The sequence below is a fragment of the Brassica napus genome, chromosome A5, assembly GCF_020379485.1.
Source record: "Brassica napus cultivar Da-Ae chromosome A5, Da-Ae, whole genome shotgun sequence".
NCBI lineage: Eukaryota > Viridiplantae > Streptophyta > Magnoliopsida > Brassicales > Brassicaceae > Brassica > Brassica napus.
This window is the reverse complement of record NC_063438.1, coordinates 986,485-1,009,386: the sequence shown is the minus strand read 5'-3', so window position 1 is coordinate 1,009,386 and position 22,902 is coordinate 986,485. Positions and strand designations below refer to the sequence as shown.

At 35.0% G+C, this 22,902-nt stretch overlaps 3 protein-coding genes across 5 annotated transcripts; 2 read left to right on the top strand and 1 right to left on the bottom strand.

Moving 5' to 3' along the window:
- Positions 1 to 5,324: 5,324 nt before the first annotated feature.
- On the bottom strand, positions 5,325 to 10,184 carry LOC106450516 (protein SUPPRESSOR OF PHYA-105 1). The gene is made up of 8 exons (XM_048779478.1): positions 9,926 to 10,184; positions 8,472 to 9,778; positions 8,031 to 8,188; positions 6,971 to 7,787; positions 6,639 to 6,785; positions 6,181 to 6,498; positions 6,033 to 6,092; positions 5,325 to 5,928 (listed from the first exon to the last, which is right to left on the bottom strand). The coding sequence occupies exons 2-8, from the start codon at positions 9,759 to 9,761 to the stop codon at positions 5,737 to 5,739; spliced, it is 2,982 nt and encodes a 993-aa protein (XP_048635435.1). The 5' UTR covers positions 9,762 to 9,778; positions 9,926 to 10,184; the 3' UTR covers positions 5,325 to 5,736.
- Positions 10,185 to 12,260: 2,076 nt separating this feature from the next.
- Positions 12,261 to 12,819, top strand: BNAA05G01460D. Its single transcript, XM_013896549.3, has 2 exons — positions 12,261 to 12,642; positions 12,726 to 12,819. The coding sequence occupies exons 1-2, from the start codon at positions 12,365 to 12,367 to the stop codon at positions 12,739 to 12,741; spliced, it is 294 nt and encodes a 97-aa protein (XP_013752003.2). The 5' UTR covers positions 12,261 to 12,364; the 3' UTR covers positions 12,742 to 12,819.
- A 4,914-nt stretch (positions 12,820 to 17,733) lies between these two features.
- LOC106446159 (jasmonoyl--L-amino acid synthetase JAR1) lies at positions 17,734 to 21,101 on the top strand. Of its 3 annotated transcripts, none has more exons than XM_013887842.3 (5): positions 17,734 to 17,973; positions 18,577 to 18,882; positions 18,971 to 19,072; positions 19,353 to 20,143; positions 20,402 to 21,101. In XM_013887842.3, exons 2-5 carry the CDS (start codon positions 18,578 to 18,580, stop codon positions 20,941 to 20,943), a joined length of 1,740 nt encoding a protein of 579 aa, XP_013743296.2. In that variant the 5' UTR covers positions 17,734 to 17,973; position 18,577; the 3' UTR covers positions 20,944 to 21,101. The 3 variants fall into 3 exon arrangements, with proteins under 3 accessions (XP_013743296.2, XP_013743313.2, XP_048635434.1); XM_013887859.3 differs by having other exon boundaries at positions 17,736 to 17,969; XM_048779477.1 differs by lacking the exon at positions 17,734 to 17,973 and adding an exon at positions 18,213 to 18,230.
- Positions 21,102 to 22,902: the final 1,801 nt, after the last annotated feature.

Genomic DNA, 22,902 nt, shown 5'->3' with positions numbered 1-22,902 from the left:
TAGGGAAATGTGGTATCTATGAACTCCAGCTGCTCAAATAGACTCTAAATCTGAAATCAGGGCGAAATTCTAAGTCAGAACGGCTTTCGAATGGTTTAAAACGGGTTTAGTCAAGGTTTACGGAGAAGTCAACACGCTGGTCAAAGGTCAACCCGGTCAACTCTGACCCAAGCCGGTCAACCCTTGACCAGATTGGAATTGATTTAAACCAACCGGTTTAACTCAACCGAAATCGATTCCAATTGGACCATCCGGTTTACCTTAACCATCAATTGATTAATTAATTAAATAATCTATCTAACCGGTTTATCCTAACCGAAATCCAATTGATTTTAACCGGCGGTTTAACCTAACCAACCCTAAATCAAATTAAACCAGTCAAACCACCGGTTGACCGAGTGACCGAGTTGACTCACCGCGTCGACTCGGCCGAGTTGGCGAGTCGCCGGCGAATCACCGGCACTAGTCCCGGCGGCAACGGCGAAGGGTGGCGGCGGCTTACCGGAAAATCAGCGGCGGCGACGGCGGCGAGGCGGCGACGCGGCGGCAGCTTCACGGCGGCGGACGGACGGCGGTCGATCACGGCGGCTCCGGCGAACGGCGGTCGGAGACGGCGGCGAGTGGCCGGAATGCGCGGTGGCTCCGGCGGACGGCGACGGCGCGTGCGTTTCACGCCTGCGCAGAGGCGAAACTTCGGGAGGCTCTAGCGGCTTCGTCCGGGATCCGATTGCGGTGTGGTTGGTGTCTACGGCTTCGTCTCGACGAGAGGAACACGATGGTGGTCTAGGGTGTTGATCGGGGGTGACGAGCTGAACGTGATCACGGCACACGGTTGCTCCGGCGACGAGCTCCGGCGACCCACTCACTGCAAAATGATCACACTTCTTCTTCTTAGTTCACTCTCTCTCTAACTCTTCTTTATTTTCTGAAGTTTCTGAGAAAACAAGGTGGAGGTGATGGTTATTTAAGGCAAAATACCTTGGGCTTCTGGAAATGGTTTTGGGCTTCGCTGAATGTCAGATGGGCCTGGGTTTGGGTCATGACAGTTTAATTGTTTAGGTAGAGCGTAGTTTCAGTTTACATAAACATAAAAATTAGTTAAGCTCGGTTTACTTGGCATTGATATAATTGTTTCGATCATTTTATTGAGTTTCTTTTATCAACTTACAATGTCACTCTATGCCACATAATTTATAATTATTTTGACGAGTATATTATTATACTTGGCTTATATTAATTTGGAGTACGTCGGCTGTTGAATGTAAAATATGAATAATCTGCTGTACAATTATAATTATTGTTTAATGATTGGTGTAATCTTTATTAGGTGACTATTTGACAAACTCGTTAGAGGTATTAGCCGTTGGATCATTAACATCAATCATTTTATATGTTTCAGATATAATAATCTTTTAAATATTAGGCGAACATGCATGTTGCAGTTGGAAATAATGTTGGGTTATTACCTTTTCAAAAACTTAGAAAATTCGAATTTGAACATCGTGAAACGTTCTGAAGTTGTATTTTTCAAGGGTAACTAAAAACATACAAAAAGCTTCATACAACATGTGATACAGTATACAGAAGGAAAGATACACACAACATGTGAGGTGAATAGTTGAATGACCCATGCCCCTCTGACTTATTCAATCATGATACTCGACTAGATTTTCGAATTGGTACTTGAAGGGTGTGGAGACAAACACATTTGCGTATTAATTTTATAGACTAATACTTGTTATTCTAAAAATAAATTATTAAAAAGCAGAGAGCTTAATTAGTGAATGTAATTAGTGGGCAACTTTAACTTGGCATAGTTGCATAGTATTTTCTTCTTTTTCTACCGTCTATAGATTTATATATGACGAGTAAACATTATATCTCGTAAGCTCTTTCATAATATGTGGCCTATAAATCAGTGTTTTACATACCAACATTTGGGTAATGAACGTAGATGCATAAATCATTTCAAGACAATAAATCATGGAATATATCTATCTTATTAAAACTCAAGTACAAATTAGGTTTGTTTGGAAACATGTATAGCAATATTTAAAAAAAGTTTGTTTGGAAAGATAGATTGTAGTTTTAAAAAAAGTTTGTTTGGAAACATGGATTGCAGTTTTAAAAATGAGGTTTGATTGGAAACATAGATTGTAGTTTAAAAAAATAGGTTTGTTTGAAAACATGGATAACAATATATTAAGAAAAAAAAAAGTAATGGGCTTATACTTTTAAAAAAATTTGGAAGTCCATTATATTGTGAGAAATTATTTATCTGGTACATAATCGGGTTCGGTTCAGGTCTGTTTGAGTTTTGGATCTCCGGGATCAAAGATTTCAGCCTCATTCTAATATTTCTAAATTTCTGTTTGGGTTCATTTAGGATTTTTGCGGGTTCGGTTCGGTTCAGATATAATTATAAATTACTTTTAAAATTATAAAATTCATTATATATTTATATACTTTAAATTTATCAAAAAGTATAAACAAAATAATATATTAAATATAAATTTGAATAACATATGTCAGAATACCTAAAGGTAACATATAAATTACTTTAGTTCAAATATTTGGATAGAGAATCAATAATTATTTTAAGTATTTTTGGTGTTTTAAGTATACTTTTACTATTTTATATATTTACTATTGATTATTTGTATATATTTTCAAGTATTTAAACCAACTTAAAAGTATCATATATATTCTATATGTTTTATATATATTAAATCTAAAAATAATTAATATATATATAAGTATATAAATCTATTTCGTATACATTCGGGTACCCGAAATACTTCGGTTCGGATCGAATTTGGTTTTGGTTCTCTAAAAACTAAAATTTTAAATAAGTCAGATATTTACTCAATTTCGGTTTGGGTTTGATACTACTTTTTCGGATCGAGATCGGTTCGGTTCTTCAGATTCGGGTATTTTGCATAGCCCTTATATTATTGACATGAAAAACAAATAGAAACATAATTTTGAAAAATATACCCGCGCGGACGCGCGGGTCAAATTCTAGTATTTTCTTATTAGAGAAAGAAATTAACGATTAGCACAAAGAGCTTGAAATAGAGGGACAATGAAAAGGATGCAGTAACGGACTTGTCAAGCAGCCATGTGCCCTGTTAACCCAACCTGCCTCTTATGGTTCCAATTCTATTACCAATGTTTGGTCACGTATTTTGCAAGATAAATAATATAATGTATATAGATACATCAGAACAAAGGTGAAAGATACAACTGCTAGTGTCATGATGAACAAGTGTCCAAAATGATATTATGCCAATTCACTGTCGAATTTATGCTGTTTCGTTTTCTATTGAATCCACAAAGCCATCCTCTTCTTTATTTTTGTTCGTCCGGACTTGTTGCAAGATGAACATTCAAAAGATTCTTACCTGGCTAATGTGAAACATGACTTGCAAGAGATGGATAGGACCAAATGGTTGTAAGATTTTGCTTCCAAGGAAAGAATAATGTTTTGAGTTTTTGGAAAGCCAACAAGAGGATGTGATTTTCTATTCTAATGTTTTTTTTTGTCTAAATTGCAAACCAAAATTATGATTTTTAACGATATATATATATTTTTGGTTTTGAATGAATTGTAACAAGGGTTTTTGCATCGTATGACTACGTTAACTTATTATATTAGGTAAATGGCTATGCTTCTGTTCACATTTTCATAATGACGAAAATAGGCCTATTATTATAAAATATTGATACTTAGGGTTTAGGCAAAAAAAGTTTTTGGGTCTGACACACCGCGGAGCTAGCCGGTAAAACTCCCTTGCAATTAATGATTATGCGCGTGACAACTGTTACTGAATAAACTTGCAGACATTTGCAAAGAATTTTATTGTTTCTTTTTCTTTTTTCATTGGCTTTTCGTCTTTCGAAGATCTTTGTGTGTTCTATTCACCTTCCCAAAAAAGTTTCACTACAAAATTCCAAGGCGATGAATCCGTCTGTTCAATTTCCTGAAGATCAAGTCGAAGAAACAAGGATGAATCTGCCTGGTATGATGTTCGCCGACGGCGAGGAGCCCGTGGGAGTTAGGGTTCTTACATACCAGTCTTCTCACGCAATTAACTCCATTTTGAGTGCTCTCGATGAAGAGGAGATTCAGTTTATCCGACAATCTTCTTTTGGTAAGCTAGTCGATATTGGTGACAAACCCGGCTTCTCAGGTAGATTTGCCCGATTCCTTCTTTCGAGGCAACTTAAAGTTGAGAAGAAATATGAAGATTGGTTCCGATTTGTTGGGAAGCCCATTAGATTTTCCCTCTGAGAGTTTGCTATCGTCACCGGGCTTCCATGTGGCGAGTTTCCCAAAAAACAGAAGCTGAAGAAGAAGAAAAAGATTAACGACAAACCCTACTGGCCTGAGCTCTTCGGAAGTGTCGAAGAGCTGCGTGTGTCGAAGGCGGTTAAGATGCTGCGAAAAAAAACCGTCACCGACAAAGATATCCGGATTAAATTGGCTTGTCTAGCAATTGTATCATCTGTAATGGAAAACGTGGACAGTGGCCTTCTCCTTTATAAATAGGATGTCATTATTAGAACCACACCTGTTGATTATATTGGAAACGAAACCTATTTAACATGTGGTGTTATATACAACCCAAACACGTATGACCTTCTCAAACTGTAAACTAGATAATTCAACTAAAACTATAACCGGTTGCAGGTTTTTGGCTACTAGATAAGATTTTCTGCCATGAGGGCAAATAAGTCATTCCACCGCTGTCGAAGTACAAGTTCACCAATTATTAAAAATAAAGCTCACTTGTGCAATTTAGAATCTCCATATGTATATTGAGCAAAATGGGCCTTGTAACAATCATTGGGAAAATGACGAAGGCCAATCCAAAACCCATGTGCGCCTCATCAACGCCATACTCTAGTACACTTGTTTTTCTAGGGACTTGATCACACTACCAAACATCGTATGCACATGGAGATGAAGTCACAAATCAATGCGATTCTCTCAACTTTCTCTATATTTAGAAACACTTTACAATTCTTGCAGAAATTAAGACAATGTCCTTACCGTTTCTATCATCAGTATTTGGAAATATTGAATTATGATTTCTCACCATTTCGTGGTCTCAGAAAATAACATTAAACAACTTTTTTTGTGAGTGCAATATAGTGTAGCTTGCGAGTGTCATCTACTTCAGCCATAAAAACATAAGACTTACGTTTGGTAAGTGGATTGTAAATTGTTTTTTTCAGATAGCATTACTAAATAAATTGATGAAATTATGAAATGAAAACGAGAAAGTAACCATGAATGAATGATTTAATCAACAGAGAAATAATAAATCAGAGACCTCTTTTCTCGCTTTATTATCTCTAGCAGTAATATCCAACAACAACAATTACATAAATAAGCTATGCGAACACACTTGTACAGATTATATACCTCTAATCATTACACATTGAGCCGAACTTGTTTGTGCAAGACCAAATCTGAGTCACTTTCCGAAGAATCTGAGAACTTTCATCTCATATACAGTTACATATGAAGAAGAATCATATATTATCAAAGACATAGACAGCTTTTTTTTTGCTTCAACTTCTCTGAGATTTGGTTGCCAACCATAACCTGTCACGGTCATATAGGGATCAACGTTTTCCAGGACAAAAACGTAGGTTCAAGTCAAACTGTTGTCTTAGATACAGACTTGAGAGATTTGTTTTCCAAAAGAACTCACTCGCCCACAAATGTCAAACCAGTTTTAGTAGCTTCATGTTTCCAGTAGAATTCGCAGCTACAAGCATATTCGATTTCTTTCTCCAACAGACGCTCGACACAAACTGTCCATTGTCATCAAAGTATTCGTTTCCAGATATGGGATCCACTGATCCAAACTTGTATGAAGTCATTGGCATTGGTAAGGATCTATAGTAACTATATACCTGAAAAGGAAACAACATCCAAGTAGAAAACGTTTTTTTAATAAGTTGAGAGGCAAACCATTAAGTATCCTAAAGGATGTGTGTTATGCTAATGTAATAAATACCTCATTGGTCTCTGAACCACAGGCAATGTATCCATCCAAGACCGATAATCCGACAAAGTTCTGTATTCCGGTAAAAGATTAAGACATCAGAACTAACTTAATAAAGGAGAAAGTTAAGGTAAAATAGAATAAAGTTTTTAGGGGTAACCTTTTGATTTGTATGTCCTTTATACGTCATTGAACAAGCACCAGTAGACAAACCAGTGGAGTTTGTCTTGTTGAGATTCCAAAGCTTGAGAGAGTTATCAGTGGAAGCAGTGACAATGGTCTCTGAATCCATGAATTTAACATAGCTAACAGCTTTCTCGTGGCCAGCCAATGTGCACCAAGGAGTTTTGACGTAACGAAGATCATAGCAATAGACCTTGTAATCAGCTGAACCAAATGCCAGTAAATGATTGGAATATGCAGAGAATTGCACGCAACACACATTTGCTGGACTCCAGATTGTTCCTAATGACCGTTTCTGCATAGCCACCAGAAAAGAATATAATTTTACTTTTTGGATAGTCATAAAGTTCCATTACTTTCTGGAGCTATATTATAATTTGGACATAAAAATAAAAATTCTAGCAGTATTATGAGATCTAAGGGAAAGAACCGTACCTCATTGACGCTCCAAAGCTTTACTGAACAGTCATCACTTCCACTGACAAATTTTGTAGGGTCAGATGGAGAAAAATCAACTGACCAGGCTCTCTTCTGGTGTTCTGTGTATTGGGAAAATCCTTGTCCAGTCCCAGCATCCCATATCTGCATTCACCACACAGTAAGAAAATGTCAGCTAAAAACCAGGACCAATGCATTTTCACGGTTACTCAGACAGCTCTTTATCTAATATTATCACATGATTAACATTTATAAAGAGTACATGAGCTTAGTCCTACAGATCCTACCGCGTAACATAGACAGGAGAAACCATAAATTTCCATACGCACCTGGACTACACCATCATAGTCAGTCGAGGCCAAGTAGTTTTTGATGTAACTATTCCAGCAAACGCAGCTTAATTTCGATTTGTTGACCATCTCTACTAGTGGATAATGAACACCGACAGATTCATTCATAAATGCGTTGAAGTCAAAAATCTTGATTTTCTTTGATATCCCAGCAGCTGCTATGTGTTCCTCATCAGGGTCAAAACTCAATGAGCAGACCACACTGGCGGAGTTTAAAAGGTCTCCACTTCTGATTGTTCCACAGGTTTCGAACTTGCTATACCGAGCAAATTTGCACAGCCCCTCGAAAAACACTTCAAGTTGATCTGACGATTTTCCTTTGGTTCTTGCATCCTGATCCTTATTTTGGTTTTCAGACCACTTGTCCTTGTCCTTTAGAAGGCTTTTGTCAGAACGGGCACTAGCCGCAGAATCCGATAACTTCATTTGTGACCTCATGAAGAAATATGCCTCTTCAAGTTGACGAATATTACTCATCAGCCTGTCTGTATTAGCAGTTGGTACAAACAAGGCGCCAGAAGTAGTTGTACAGCGCTCGCCTATGGGAGATGATTGCACTTTGCTTTCAATAATTTCATGAGATCTCACCAGCGATGCTTTTGAAGAATATCTTCGCTCGGCCTCTTTGATATCATCCTCCAAGGTTTGGATGTCTTGCAAAAGCTTAGATGCATTTTTCTTCTTCTGCTTTTCAAGTGAAGACAAAAAATGAAGTAACAGCTCAGATATCTCCTCGTCAGCCGCAGTCGATTTAACTGGATCCTCCACACATATCAACTCAGACTTCAGTATTTCTCTGTCAAAGAAAAAGAAGCGACTGAGAATATAAAAAGAAACAAGAAGATAATCACAGTGCCACGACAGTGAATCTTCACAATAATGAGGGAAAACATTGAATAAAGTTGAAGGCATCCAGGAAAGAAATCTTATAGACGGCTAAAGACTCTTTGAAAATTGAATAAATTGAATAAATCTTATATATATTTAAGGTAGTAAAAATATATATAAAAGAAAACTCAAGTAGCATTCATCTATATACCTAGCTGTTGGTCGGGAGGAGGGCTCAGGATGTAGAAGCCAAAGACAAAATCCAGCTTCCTTTGGGTATCTTGAGAGAAATGCTGGCGGGAGAATACGATGACGTAAATCTGCCATCATTGCAGCATGCATTTCACTGGACTCACAATGGCATAGAAGCTGAAACAACCATGGTCAAGCTAGAGCTATCAGTAAGCATCTTCACATGTAAGGGTCAAACAAGCAAACTAAAGACTGACAAGTTACACAGCAAATACTAGCTCCGGGGTTCAAAACGACAAGCTAGACTAAGCAATTTCACGATTACGAGAAGACTGACAAATGAAATGGAAACTACCCAAAGCCTAAACCGCTAGCACACAGACAGAAAATGAAAGAAAGTAAAACACATAAGCACTAAAATTCATATCACAACAATTATAAAACCAGTATATGTCCTTACCTCAAATAGAAGAACACCAAGAGCATATATATTCGACTTTTCTCCGATATCTTCTCCATTTATTTCCTCTGGACAAGTATACCATTGCTCTTCTAGCCAAGTGGACATGGACTGTTTTCTCGTCACTGAAGGCACGCCTAAATTTTTCATATAGCTTTGCTGTTGAAGTTCACAACTGTCTGGATTACGTACATCAACCACGTTTAAATCAATCAAGGGACTTTTCCTTTTGCAAGGTCTCCCAGTCAAAGTGGCCTGAAGAAGTTGATTCCCTGGAGCGTTCAAGTCCATTCTTCTCTTCTTCAAATCCCTACCCACAACAGATGATTCATGAACCACGTGCCTCTTCCTATTCAAATCTTCGTCAACATCCGACTCTACATTGCTCTTTCCAAAAGTACCATTATATCTAAGTTTCTTCGACGGGACCAAAGCGAAAAGCGATGGTCTCAGTTCCAGCAAAAACAATCCTTGTGAATGAGCTGAGCCAATCAGCTCCACCAGCTGCCTAAATAGAGAAAGGCTGTGTCGTTTCTCTCGTTTACCATAACTCGATCTAATAAACTCCCTCAAACTGATTCCACCAGAAGAAGAGTTATTAGTATGATTCCCTTGACCATGCGATACAATCCCATTACCTTTCGGGATTGGTTCTTGAGCAACAGGCGACTTGCTGCTATTATCAAACTCAGGAGGGGGAGCATCCTGGTGTTTACCAACCACGCCTTTCCCCTTCATAGCTCTTTTGAGTATCAGCTGAGAAAAACTGGAAGAACTCAACGGAGTCATTTTCAACTGGACACCGTCGCTGATCCACGCAGGCCCCACGCTGTTCTCTCCACCAGCTGCTCTCAGACGCTCGGAGAAAGCCTCGAGATTCTGATCGCTCCTCTTGTTCACAAAAGGCTTCACCAAGTTCTGCCTCTCGGAAGGAGCCCCCGCGAGCTGCTGCCTGATCCTCGACAACATCTGATCCACATCACGTGGCTGAGAATCAACATCTCCTCCCCTAAACGCAGAAGAGCCGAGACGGTAGAGATGCTCAAACTTGCCAGCGGGCCTAGAACTCTCCATATGATTATGACTAGTCCCTTGAACAGCAGCTCTATAAGTCAGCTCTTCAACGGAGATCTTATCCCCTGGAGGAGCTGAGCTTCCAGGACAATCGCTCCTCCCAGCATCTGATTCACTATGAAGCGCAGTGCAAGGAACATCATCAACTCTTCCTCCTTTCAATTGCACGTTGTTACTCCCTACTGTTTCTTCACCCACTCTTTCCATAACATTCATCCACACACACTCATCACCTAATCATCAACAATCGACATCAATTGCATGTTCAAATTCAAAAACGTATCATAACCTAAATCTCTAGCAGCTACCACACGAACGATTGTACAGCAAAACGTAAAACACTAATCATGAGAATCCACACGAAAATCGAAATCGGTTACCAGATACGGAGAGAGATTCACAATCAGATCATAGAGCGAATCGGTGAGGCTATGAACTTGGAGAAACCAAAATGAATCTCTCTTCTCTACAACACTAGAATCATTCCTTCTTCATCTTCTTCGTTTCGTTTATATTTTTTTAAATTATTATTTTAATGATTAATTTAGGCTTGAAGCCACATATTTTAATGATATGCTTTTCCTTTTTTCTGGCGGAGGATTTTCCCCCACATTATTTTATATTACTTTACGAGAAAAAAGAGAAAGATTTTTTTTCGTCTGGCTGCCCAATTATTTAAACAAGTGTGATTAAAGAGACTAACAACACACGGGATTACGTGTGATTAGTGACTTAAGCTAAAGAGACGGTGCTGGTTTTCGGTGTTATTTACGGGGAATGCCACTCTCGGGTTTCCTCTTTAGGAAGCATTAGGGCTGGTCGTAGGGGTAGAGTGGTAAATAGCGAGAAAAGGCGAGGGTATTAAGAATGTTTTGCATGGAGGCAGGATATTTGTTTAAGAGGAGGAGATTAAAACACGTCAACGTCGCTTAATCTATTCTCCATTTCGAGAGAGGGGTCTCACGTGAAAGGTGTGGAGATTAACAAGGCCACGATATACTACTGACGAATAAATTTGAATAAATACTCCAAGGCTAATATAGTTTTATGGGCTCTGGGCAGTTTAGACAATGAATAGGTCGATTCTCGTTGTTATAAGCAAGGCCATTCTCATGGCCCATTATATTTAGGAAAACATAACAATTTACATATATATTTGTCTATCTTTTTTTTTTTTTTTGGTCAAAATATATTTGTCTATCTACAATCTAAATTTTAATGGGAAAATGGTCATTTAAATAGACCACTTAAAACACTAGTTTATCTTGAATAACCAATTTAAACCTCAACTTAATTTGACTAAACCAAATTTACCTCGTGTAACGGATTGATTTAACAGAGTTAACCATTATTTCCAATTTCCGTTAAATCCCTGAAACAAAGTCGTTTTAGAATTTTTCTAAAAAATGTATTTGAAAATAATTGAATCCATGACCAAAGCTACACTTATTGTTGAGAAGAAAAGTTTTAACTGATTAAATTGTGAGCTTTCACGGAAAAGGAGGAGGAGAAAACTAAACAGATTTGGACAAGAAGAATAATATCTATTGGTATTTATTCAAGCTAATAAAATTGTAAGTGGTCTAGTGGTTTGAGTTTACAACAAGTGTAGCTTTGGTCATGAATTCAGTTCCTTTCAAATTTAATTTTTTTTAAAAAAATCAAAACGACGTAATTTTGAGAGATTTAACGAAAATTGGAAACGGTGGTTAACTCTGTTAAATCAGTCCCTTACACGAAGTAAATTTGGTTTAGTCAAATTAAGTTGAGGTTTAAATTGGTTATTTAAGATAAATTGGTGCTTTAAATGATTTAAGGACAAATTCATGTTTTTTTTTAAATGAGGATTTAAATGACCATTTTCCCAAATTTTAATCTAGCAGAAAAGAAGAGAGAAGGTTAAAAGAATGATGATCTCTACGAAAGTTTTACTTGCAAAGAAAAAAATATCTTCGAAAAGTTTTGGTTGTAATCATACAATAAGTAAAAGGAGGATATCCTCATCGTTTAGACCATTCACGTCGGATAAAATATTTAGCCAATGGCGTCGCGTGTTTCTTCCACGTCGGAATCGATTGGGCCTCGATGTTTATTTTGATACAGAGTTGGCCCGTAAACCCGTTACTTTACGTAAAACAGAGAGGACCTTCCTCTAGCCGTCTCGACGATCTCTAGCTTCTTCTTCTCTTGCGCAGACAACGATCTGATTCCTTCTATCCTTTCCACTTCTTCCGTTTATCGGTTCACGTCTGTTCAATCAATCCTCCATCAAATCTGCCTTAAACCTCCATTTAAAACGTACATGTATGTTGAGAAAGCATGTACGGCGTTACGTAGTTTTTTTCTTGTTGAAATTTGGTGCACGGCGTTATGTAGTTGACTGCATGATAATGAACATTAATTATACTTACAATGATAATACTATAAGGCTTTGGTGCTAAATTATAAAGTTTTCTATTTTCAAATTTTTATATAAGTTTTGGCATCTAAAAGTAGTACTTTATGAACTTTTTGGCTCATGATCAGCTCTGTAAAAAAAACATTCGGTTCTAATCGCTAGTTGCTCACCGGTCTGTTGTCTAACAAATTTTAGAAGCTTTACTTCTCTTCCATCAAATCTCCAAGGGGAAAAAATACAATAGCCACACAATAAAACTGCAAATTGATTCATGTAGTTGTGTAGCCATATATCATTAACTTAGTTACTTACTATAATAAGCCACATAAAGAGAGAAGTCTTTTGTCCTAAAGACGGCTAATCCTTGGGACGAAAAGTTCCAAAATAACTGTATTCTTTCTGTTTGACTTCTTTTCGGGTTATGGATTCATCTCGTGAAGCTAAACACGATCAGGAGGAGGAGAGAAGAGAAGATGAAGCAGCTGCTTCTTTGGTGGATGTAAATCTCATGGTGGTGCTTCTCTCTCAGCTTTGTACGAAGGACGATGAAGATGATAAGAATTTGGAGAAAGAGAGAAAAGATCATGTTGCGCATGAGATTCGTGAATCCAGAGCACGTGCAAACAAGAGGTTTATGAAGGAACCAAAGCTCATGGAGAAAAGAACACATGTGCTTCAACCCATGGCTAAGGAATTCAGGTGAATATAACTTTCTTTAGATTATTGTACAGCTCCTTTTGTTAATGTTTAACATTACCATTGTTTATGTCCATGATGCACAGGTCCAGGAGAATGTGAAAGGTCACCATGACCGGTGATCTTGTACGTGATTGCCCTAGAAGCTGAAAGCAATCATCATATTTTTTTAATTGCAATCAAAATTTTGGTATTGAGCATTATGAGAAGATGGAAAAGATGAAGAGAGTTTTCCCATCAATGTAATATTTTTAAGTATTTACTTTGTAAAGAACATATATTATTTGTATCACTACAGCTAAGATGCAATTTTCTTTTTAACCTAACATGGAAAATAGGTCACACATCACAAGTGAGAATTTGAAGAAACAAACAAAAATGTACACACCAACATATATTCAAGACATTTAAGAAATTTTTATTTCTTAATATGGTTTTCCATATATTTTGGAAAATTCATTTTTTGTTTACTTATAAAAACTAAAAAATCTAAAAATATAATATACTGAAAGTTTTGTGTTTATGAAATAATGTAAGAGACTCTTTATCTCAATACTATATTAGTATAATAAAAATTTCAATCAGTGATATGAAATAAATCCTAAAAGCATATGACATAACCTTAACTAAAAATATATGACTTATAATAAATTTAACCTTACATTTTTCTGTTAAAATACAAATTAAGTTACCAATAACTCCTTTAGGTTCATTATTGAAAAAAACATCCTACCATCCAGTTATGCAATATACTGGCCCCAAAAACCCAGTCAAATAAACCTCAGATACGAACAATAGGCCCAAACACAAGACGACTACGTGTGTAATCTTCTCCAGGGTCGGTAGGTGACCTAAAAATAACATGTAACCATGATTAACAGCCAGTAACACGTACCTAATCTCCCTTAATCAATCATTGTAAATTAATAACTTTACGTCCATAACCTAACCCACAATCTTTTTAACTTTTTTTTCTCACAACTTGAGACCATTAGTTATGTTAAACTTGAATTAATAAATAATTGAACTCACATGAGATTGTCGGATCGGCAGTTCGGCACTGACCTTGGTCGACACATCACACAAGTCGTGAGGTAAATTCGGAAATAAAACCAAAACTCGCCAGCCTACATAGTCTTTAGTATTAAAACTTTCAAAAGTAGTTTAATACGGTCGGTCGAATATTCCACACTATCATGAACATTAAAATACATGATACAGCTACATATAATTATGGTTTTAAATCTTTATAAATTTCGGCTAGCCGTCGAATGTAAAAGGTGTTCACACGATATGGGTCTTTCATCGACATGGAGAAGATTGCTTTAAAACAAACAAAAGGTGATGATAAGCGATGATTAACAAACAAAAGTGGCTGGAAACGAAATTGCATACTAAATGAGGGGTCGTTTTCGCAAAAGCCATTTTTAGTGACTGTACAAGAAAGAAGTTAGGGTTTGTCACTTAAGTGATGAGTAGTGACTATGAGCAATGGAGTCATGAGTCATGTCATGACAGGGTCTCCATTTTTTTTTTTTTTGAACTTAACCTCAAGTTACTAAAAAACTTACTTTACCTCCAAACAACTCTTTAAATAAAAAAAGGGTCTCCATTATTATGACATTCATTTGTTTAATTTTCTAGAAAATATTATGTATGCATGAGTCATATAAATCAATGTGAAATAAAGTATATAGTTTATCAAGTTATGATTCGAATTATATTTTTAAAATCTATATTTTTAAAAATCGGAGATGTTTAATATAAGTCACAATTTTAGATAACGGGGCAATAACGTTCGTAACCACTAGAATATGATCGATTGATTTTATAGAATAAAGAGGAAACTGATAAAAATGTCAATTGTCAAATATAGTGAGTGACCAATCATTTGATACGTACGTGAACTTCATGAGCTTCTTATCTTTGTTAAATGTACTTTATCGTTTAATTCATGAAACTTTTGCTTACAAACGTACGTCTCACCTTTTTCTCAGTTATTTGATTGCGTTATTGAGCTAGTACGACCATTTTTGTAATGAGTTTACGTGTAATTAGACTTTTGTAGTGTGTTTTTTTCTTCAATGTTATTGATGTCTATTTAAATTTTCTAAATTGTACATGCGAGCAATCATTTTTTTGCTTTCGATTTATTTTTTGATTTTGTAGGTTTTGGTAATTTCAAGAATTTGGTTTAATAATATCACTTTATATTAGCAGTTATATATTTATTTATTTAATTAGATAATTTATTATAAATTAATATAAAATTTTGTTTAAAGATAATAACATATTTTAAATAATAAAATATTGACATTGTTATCTAAATAATGTCTTTAAATTAATAAAATTTCAAAATTAAAAAACTGAAAGATTCAAAAAATGTTATAAATTTAGTTTTTGACTTGCAATTTTTTTATTTTTGAATTTAATAGTACATTTATTAATAAATAATTATAAAATAATTATGCTCGCATGTGCGGAAAAAACTAGTTATGCTGTTAAAGTTGATCAGTAGTTACACAATTATACTAGTACAAACCAAAATAATGGTACTGTATATTCAACTCATTTTCATAGATAATTAGGAACTAGTTTCGTTGGTTACTTGGTTGTAGCATCTAATTGTAAATAATAAGTTATAATTATATTGCTGGATCTATCCGAAATCTAATGTGTGCTTCCATTGGGTAATTGTGAAGGTAAACAAACATATAATAATATCTGCAAGTAAAGCGAGGCAACATAATATAATCCATGCCTCCTGGGACCACTATGGTCAAAAATATTCGATTAGCTAATGACAAATGAATAGAGACATCAATATGTATGGTTATTAGAATATATATCAATGCTTATTGAAGAACTGTGTGTCGTTTACTCATTCATCTTATCATGATCACTTTGTATGTTAGCCTCTTTATTGAAGAAATGTGTGTCCTTTACTCATTCGTCTTATCATAATCACTTTGTATCTAATGTATTAAAAGCGAGTATCGAGTGCGCTTACTTATTCGAACAACTCAAAATTCTGAAATACTGTAAACATAATATATAAAAAGTTACAATGTTATAATCGAACTTAATGAAGGTGAATGATAGTCATAAGACTCGCACCTTAAACAAATACAATATCTTTAAGCCAATAATGTAAGCAGCAGTAAGAAAAAGAAAACTTAAATATTTTAATGCGTCAGTGGGTCTCTGGTAATATTTGTGGTCTGTTATTGGATCTTGCTAATTTTTGTTATTTTAGGAAAAGCGTATTTAGGTCCACGTAAAACAAGGCATTTTTCGTAGAGTCTGAGTGATGACTATTATAAAAACATTAAAAATGAATAAAATAATAATAATAAAATTAGTTTTCATCAATTTTAATGAAAAATAAATTTATTCTATATTTCTACAGAACGAAAAGAATGAGAATTGATGAAAAAGAAAAACTATTTTTTATAAATGATAAAAAATGCATTATTTTCTTTCAACCTTGGTCACCGGTTACATCCGTAATTTCAACAAAAATATTTGAGGCGAAACTAAGGAAAACGTAAAGAATGAGACCCACAAAAATTAATAGGAGACGAGGCGAAATAACTGGACGGCACTTGCAACATGTAATAAGTTAAGGGAGCGCACTTTAGTCTTACTAAATGCGTTCCAGAGGGACATTTTCTTCTGGTCTATAATTATTATAATCCCTCCAAACTAATCAAATTAAAAGTGCACCAAAATATTCGATTTCTATTCAAGATTTTAATATAATTAGATGTCGTTGTAACTTATATTTTTCTGACGTGTGGAATCATTTTACCTCGTAACTTCATTGACATCTGTTATTTTAATTTCCACCTAATCATGTTCATACGTATTTTCCAACTAGTATGATTTCTTTTGTTGTGGAACCAGAACCAAAATGTAATTAAAGCATAAAAATATTTTTGTTCAGAAATACACCAGCTGTGTCATCACGCATGTATAGTATAACCAATGTATCAACATTTATTGTTGATTTGTCATGCATGTATAAACATTTTATTGTTGATTTGCCATGCATGTATAATACTCCAATGTATCAACTTCTGATTTTAGCTCTAAACATTTATTGTTGATTTGTCATGCATAATATAACCAATGTTTATATTTGTTTGCTTCTTTTTTTTTGAACATCTGATTTGTATTAGATAAAAGCTCAGTGAGCAAAGATTACAGGACGTAAAGGAACTACCCCGAAGATGGCTAACCCATACAAAGAATGACCCCATTTACAACAAAACAGCTAATATCTAAAATTATATGCAATCTAAATCATCCCATCGGAGGCATAAGATATCTCGAGTTGAAAAGAGAAGATAGCCATAAAGGAAACCCTGCTGCCACATATGAGTTCCTGTCCCTCAGATTGAGCATACTCTTAGCAATGAGAAAAGAGCCTCTATTGGATGAAGGAGATTCTGGCTGAACCATCCACGAAGGATTTTTTTTTTTGTTTGCTTATATGTTTAAACGTCTTCGAGATGATTTTTTTTTTTACAGATATTAGTCAAAGCATGATTTCTTCGTAGAAAGTATGAAAGAATTGTTGTTGAAAAGTTTAGTAAGAAAAAGTATGGAAAAACTGATAATGCAAAAATGCGATTTTCTAGTTTTAATATACTTAAAATTGGATACCTATGTTATACTATTGAGTAAACCAAACTAAACTTGTTTTTCAGCTTTGTTTTTAATTAATTTGTAAACAAAGGGAAGTTTAATTTATATCCGTGGAAACCATATAATATTGTGCTTTGAAGCACAGAAGAAAACAGAAAAACGTATGGTTCTGTCGAGATATTTAAACACTCGATGTAATATGTTGACCAAAATGCGAATATTTTTTGGTGTCTTGTAACATGAAAGTCGGAGTCCCCAAGGAAGTTATATTATAGTAGTAGTAAATAAACTAAAGAAGAATAGGTCCCAGAGAACCAGCCCGGTTAAAAAGAAAAAGTTGGCGTTACATTTTTTTTTTTTGAGCAACGAAGTTGGCGTTACATATGAATGTACTTTAATGGGATTGGACCGAAATAAAACAAAATTTTGGTCGGAAGGAAGAAAATAAAAAAAAATTAAATACCGTCGGCAAAGTGTTGGCAACACTCAGAAAAGAAAAAAAAAACGTAAGTAACGTCTTTCACTGATTCATCATCGACTTCAAATATCAAACTTCTTCTTCTTTTCCACTCTATAAATTCCACAGATTCTCTGACTTTTCTACAATCACTCTTCTCTCTCTCTCCTAAATCTTTCTTTCTCTCTCTCTGTACTCCACCAAGCTACAGAGCTCACAACAGGCAGGTAGTCTCTCTCTCTCTCTCTCTCTCTCTTTCTCTCTATCACTCCTTCATGTAATTCGTTTCTTCTCATCGGGGGAAAATAACAGTTTCTCCGGCTCCAACTCGTTGACTTTTTGCTCTCTTTCTCTCTCTACTTTTATTCAGATAGATTCCAAAGTTCTATTCTCTTTTACCAATCTAATAGATTCCGACATGGGTTCTGATTGTAAACTCTAGAAAACTACTGGGTTCCTCGATTATTGATTCCTCGTCCTTAAAGTATTGATCTTTCTCAAGATCATCATCAGAGTCCTGTGTTCATTCTGTTTTTTGATTTTTATCACAAAGAGTATCATATCGTTTAGGTTCCAGAGAACCGTTTCTCCACTTTTTTTAAAAAAGAAAATCTGCTAAAAAGTTCTTTTAATTTATCCCTTTTCTTTAAAAACTTTCCCTTTATGTATTATCAGATACATAAACAGCTTTAAAGTTTGTTCCTTCCTTAATTACTCTGTTTCTTCTCTTAGCTATCTGCAACTCTGTCAGAACCTAACCTCCCTTTGCTAAATTTTAGAATCTGCTATAGATTGTCTCTGATCATTTTATTTCCTCACTTTTTTTTTAGGATGTTGGAGAAAAAGGCTGAGACTTTCAACATGAACAGAGTCATCGACGACTTCGATGAAATGACGAGAAACGCTGACCAAGTCCAGAAACAAACCTTGAAAGAGATTCTCCACAAGAACAAATCCGCCATTTACTTGCGAAACTTCGGGATCAACGGAGACACCACGACAGACCCAGAAGAAGATTTCAAAGCATTGGTTCCGTTAGTCACTGATTCTGAGTTGGAGCCTTACATCAAGAGAATGGTCGATGGCGACACGTCACCTATCCTCACTGGCCATCCCGTTCCAGCTATCTCCTTAAGGTTTTCGTTCTTACAAAAACCCATTTCTAAAAATGATCTCTTTTGATGATTATGTTACTCAAAAGTCTCTCTGTTTGGTAATGAACAGCTCTGGAACTAGTCAAGGCCGTCCAAAGTTTGTTCCTTTCACTGATGAGCTGATGGAGAACACACTACAGCTGTTTCGTACTGCTTTTGCCTTCAGGAACAGGTATAGCTAGTGGTCATGTTCCCCACATTCTCACACCTTTTTTTTATGTATCCATCCATTTACATGAAGAACTACTAACTGTCCTAAAAACCGGTATACGCCTGTCTGAACAAAACATTTAAAAAAAAAAAAATCTGTCTACGTCCAAAATATCCATTAATATCGGTTAGGCGCCTGCCTAAACAATAATCTTCAATAAAGTGGTTAGCTATTATTTCTTGAATTGCAACTACTAATTATTAAAAAAAAAACTACTAATTGTTGTTTATATTTTGTACAGAGAGTTCCCTATTGATGACAATGGGAGAGCGTTGCAGTTTATCTTCAGCAGCAAGCAATACATATCAACAGGAGGTGTACCTATTGGAACCGCAACCACTAACGTGTACCGTAACCCCAACTTCAAAGCCGGGATGAGATCGATAATGTCTCTTTGTTGTAGTCCCGACGAAGTTATCTTCAGTCCTGATGTTCACCAAGCACTGTACTGCCATCTCTTGTCCGGGATCCTCTTCAGAGACCAGGTCCAGTACGTCTTCGCCCCCTTCGCTCACGGTCTAGTCCACGCGTTTAGGACCTTTGAACATGTTTGGGAAGAGATCGTTACCGATATTAAACACGGTGTCTTGAGTAGTCGTATCACCGTCCCTTCGGTCCGCGCCGCAATGTCGAAGCTCATCACGGCACCTAACCCTGAGCTAGCGGAGACGATACGCGACAAGTGTTTGAGTTTGAGCAACTGGTACGGGTTGATCCCTGCGCTGTTCCCGAACGCGAAGTATGTTTATGGGATCATGACTGGCTCCATGGAGCCTTATGTGAAGAAGCTGAGGCATTACGCTGGTGATCTGCCTCTTGTGAGTCATGATTACGGTAGCTCGGAGGGGTGGATTGCTGCTAACGTTACGCCGAGATTGTCTCCTGAGGAAGCTACGTTCGCTGTGATTCCTAATCTTGGTTACTTTGAGTTTTTACCTGTGTCTGAAACAGGGGAAGGAGAGCAGGAACCGGTTGGTTTAACTGAGGTTAAGGTCGGACAAGAGTACGAGGTTGTCTTAACAAACTATGCAGGTACAAAGAGTTTACGTACTGCTTAACTCATTGTTAAGTAATTATTATTTTTTTTAATTAAAAAAACTTGACACATCATCAGTTTTTTTTTTACTTGATGAGTATGTCAGATCGGAAGTTTTTTTGTGATACAAATATTACTTTAATGGTTAAAAATGTTAGTCGGAAAAATGTATGATTTAAAGTGTTAGGGAGTGTTAACTTTCAGAGATTTTTTCTATAATATATTTGAAGTGAAATATGTTCCACATTGCGCAGGATTGTATCGATACCGTCTTGGAGATGTAGTAAAGATCATGAGTTTCTACAACAAGACTCCACAACTCAAGTTCGTGTGCAGGAGAAACCTAATCCTCTCCATCAACATCGACAAGAACACTGAAAGAGACCTTCAGCTTTCAGTGGAATCAGCAGCAAAGAGACTCTCAGAAGAAAAGATCGAAGTCATAGACTTCTCGAGCCATGTAGATCTCTCTACAGAGCCAGGACATTACGTTATATTCTGGGAGATCTCAGGTGAGACAAACGAAGATGTTCTTCAAGACTGCTGCAACTGTTTAGACAAAGGGTTCATCGATGCGGGTTACATGAGTTCAAGAAAATGCAAGACTATTGGAGCTTTGGAGCTGAGAGTTCTCGAGAAAGGAACTTTCAAGAAGATTCAGGAGCATTTTCTTGGCCTTGGTTCATCTGCTGGACAGTTTAAGATGCCAAGATGTGTGAAGCCAAGTAATGCTAAGGTTCTGCAGATTCTGTGTGAGAATGTGGTGAGTAGATTCTTCAGTACAGCTTTTGAGTGAAATGTTGTGAAATTAAGAAAAGAAAAGTTGTTTGTTATTTTTATTGTTGATAGATAAGTTTTACTTTTGTTATTAAATTCAGTGTAAGGAACAAAAAAAAACTTTTTTTATCTTTATGTAGAAGAAATATGTATTAATCATAGTGGTTTTACTTTGCATTTTGTGCAATCAGAGATGTGATTGTTGAATGAATCTGATCTAGACATGTCTTTTTCAAGAACAATAATCATTTACGCAATAGAGTAAGTGCAGATAAAACTATAGTGGTGTGGTTAGCAGCTATCCGTGATTATGACATCATTGGTAGGACCTAGTAATGTTGATGTCTAAAAGCATATTGTCGTTAATGAGCTGATTAGCACTAAGCAGATTTATAATCTGAATACCTTTAGGCTTTGCATGTAAACCTTAAAGTAACTTTTGATAATTATAACTCTCCTAAGTAACGTTATCGTTTCCTGATACGTATGCTTTTTAGGATATCATATAACAATACTAGGATCGACCCGCCCTACGGACGGGATACACTTTATTTATAATTTATATTATTATTTTTTGTATGATTTTGTGGAGGCTGTTTTTAGTTTACATTTGAAAGAGATGTATATGATAATGACTTTTGTCTTTTAGAAAATTTTATGTGAGAAAAGATTATATGTGATAACATATATTTTGCTTATTTGCAATAGTTATGACAATATTATGTTGTGTGGGCTTCAAATGGTCTTTATATTGTTACCTTTTATAAAAAAAATTGATTTCGTATTTGGTGTGTTATTTGTGATTTGTAATATTTAGATTCAGAAGGATTAAGTTGTGAATGAATTTTGTATATGTTATAAAAATAATTGTCCTTTATGTTGAAATCATAGTTTTGTGTAAAATTATATAAATAAACTAATAGTACAAATTTACATTAATATTTTATTTATTTTAACTAAAACTGGGATTGACATTCAGAATTTTCTTTAAAAAATATTAACAATTTATTTTACGATACATTTTTAAAATATAGTTTAGTAAAGTGGATTTAGTAGAGTGAATTAAAATTTGTTTAATGAATTAAAATTTGTTATATATTTTTCTTAAAACTAATGATATACACGATATAAAAGAAATTATGTATTTATTATAGCTAATTATATTTTAAGAAAAATAGATAATATGAAACTTCGAACAAAAGAAAGATAGTATGAAACTATCATTATTATTTGTACATATACATGTTGTTATAGATCTAAATAATTGATTATAATTTTAACTGACTAACTTATAAAATATAATCCTTACAATAGTTTTATCACACATAGTAGATGTAGATGATGAAGACGTTTGTTAATGAATTTATATTTAGTTAAAAAGCAAATTTGGAAATATGAGAAATATAAATTTTATGAGATTTATTATTTGTTGGGATTTATGATAAAAAGGCTGTTTCAAATTTATTTAAAATATTTAATAAGCAGATTTAATTTTAAGTATAAAATAAATAATTAAATAATTTAATATATCATTATATTGAGGTAATAATTTTCACTTTTAATTATACTAGAGCTGTTCCCGGGCTTCGCCCGGGTTATTTTTGTATGAAAATGTGAAAGCAGAATATCATAAAAGTTTAATATATTTTTGTCAAAATTATTTTAAATGTAAAATAGTGTTAGGGTTAAAGTAATCATTGAATATAAGAAAAAGGCCAGTTGAGAGGGAATAGTACTAACTCTTATTAATATACATGTTTTTTCCTTATTAATACTAACTCTTATAAAATAGAAATAGTCATATATGATAATTCCAGGTTCTATTATATGTAGTTAATAAAAAGATAGTAAAATACAATGCTTTCTATAGCATACAAATAAGTCTATCGAAAATAATTTATGTTTTTTAATAATTGATTACTAATCTTACCAAGTTTTAACATATTTGTGGGGCCCAGTTGCATCCTATCTATAATTC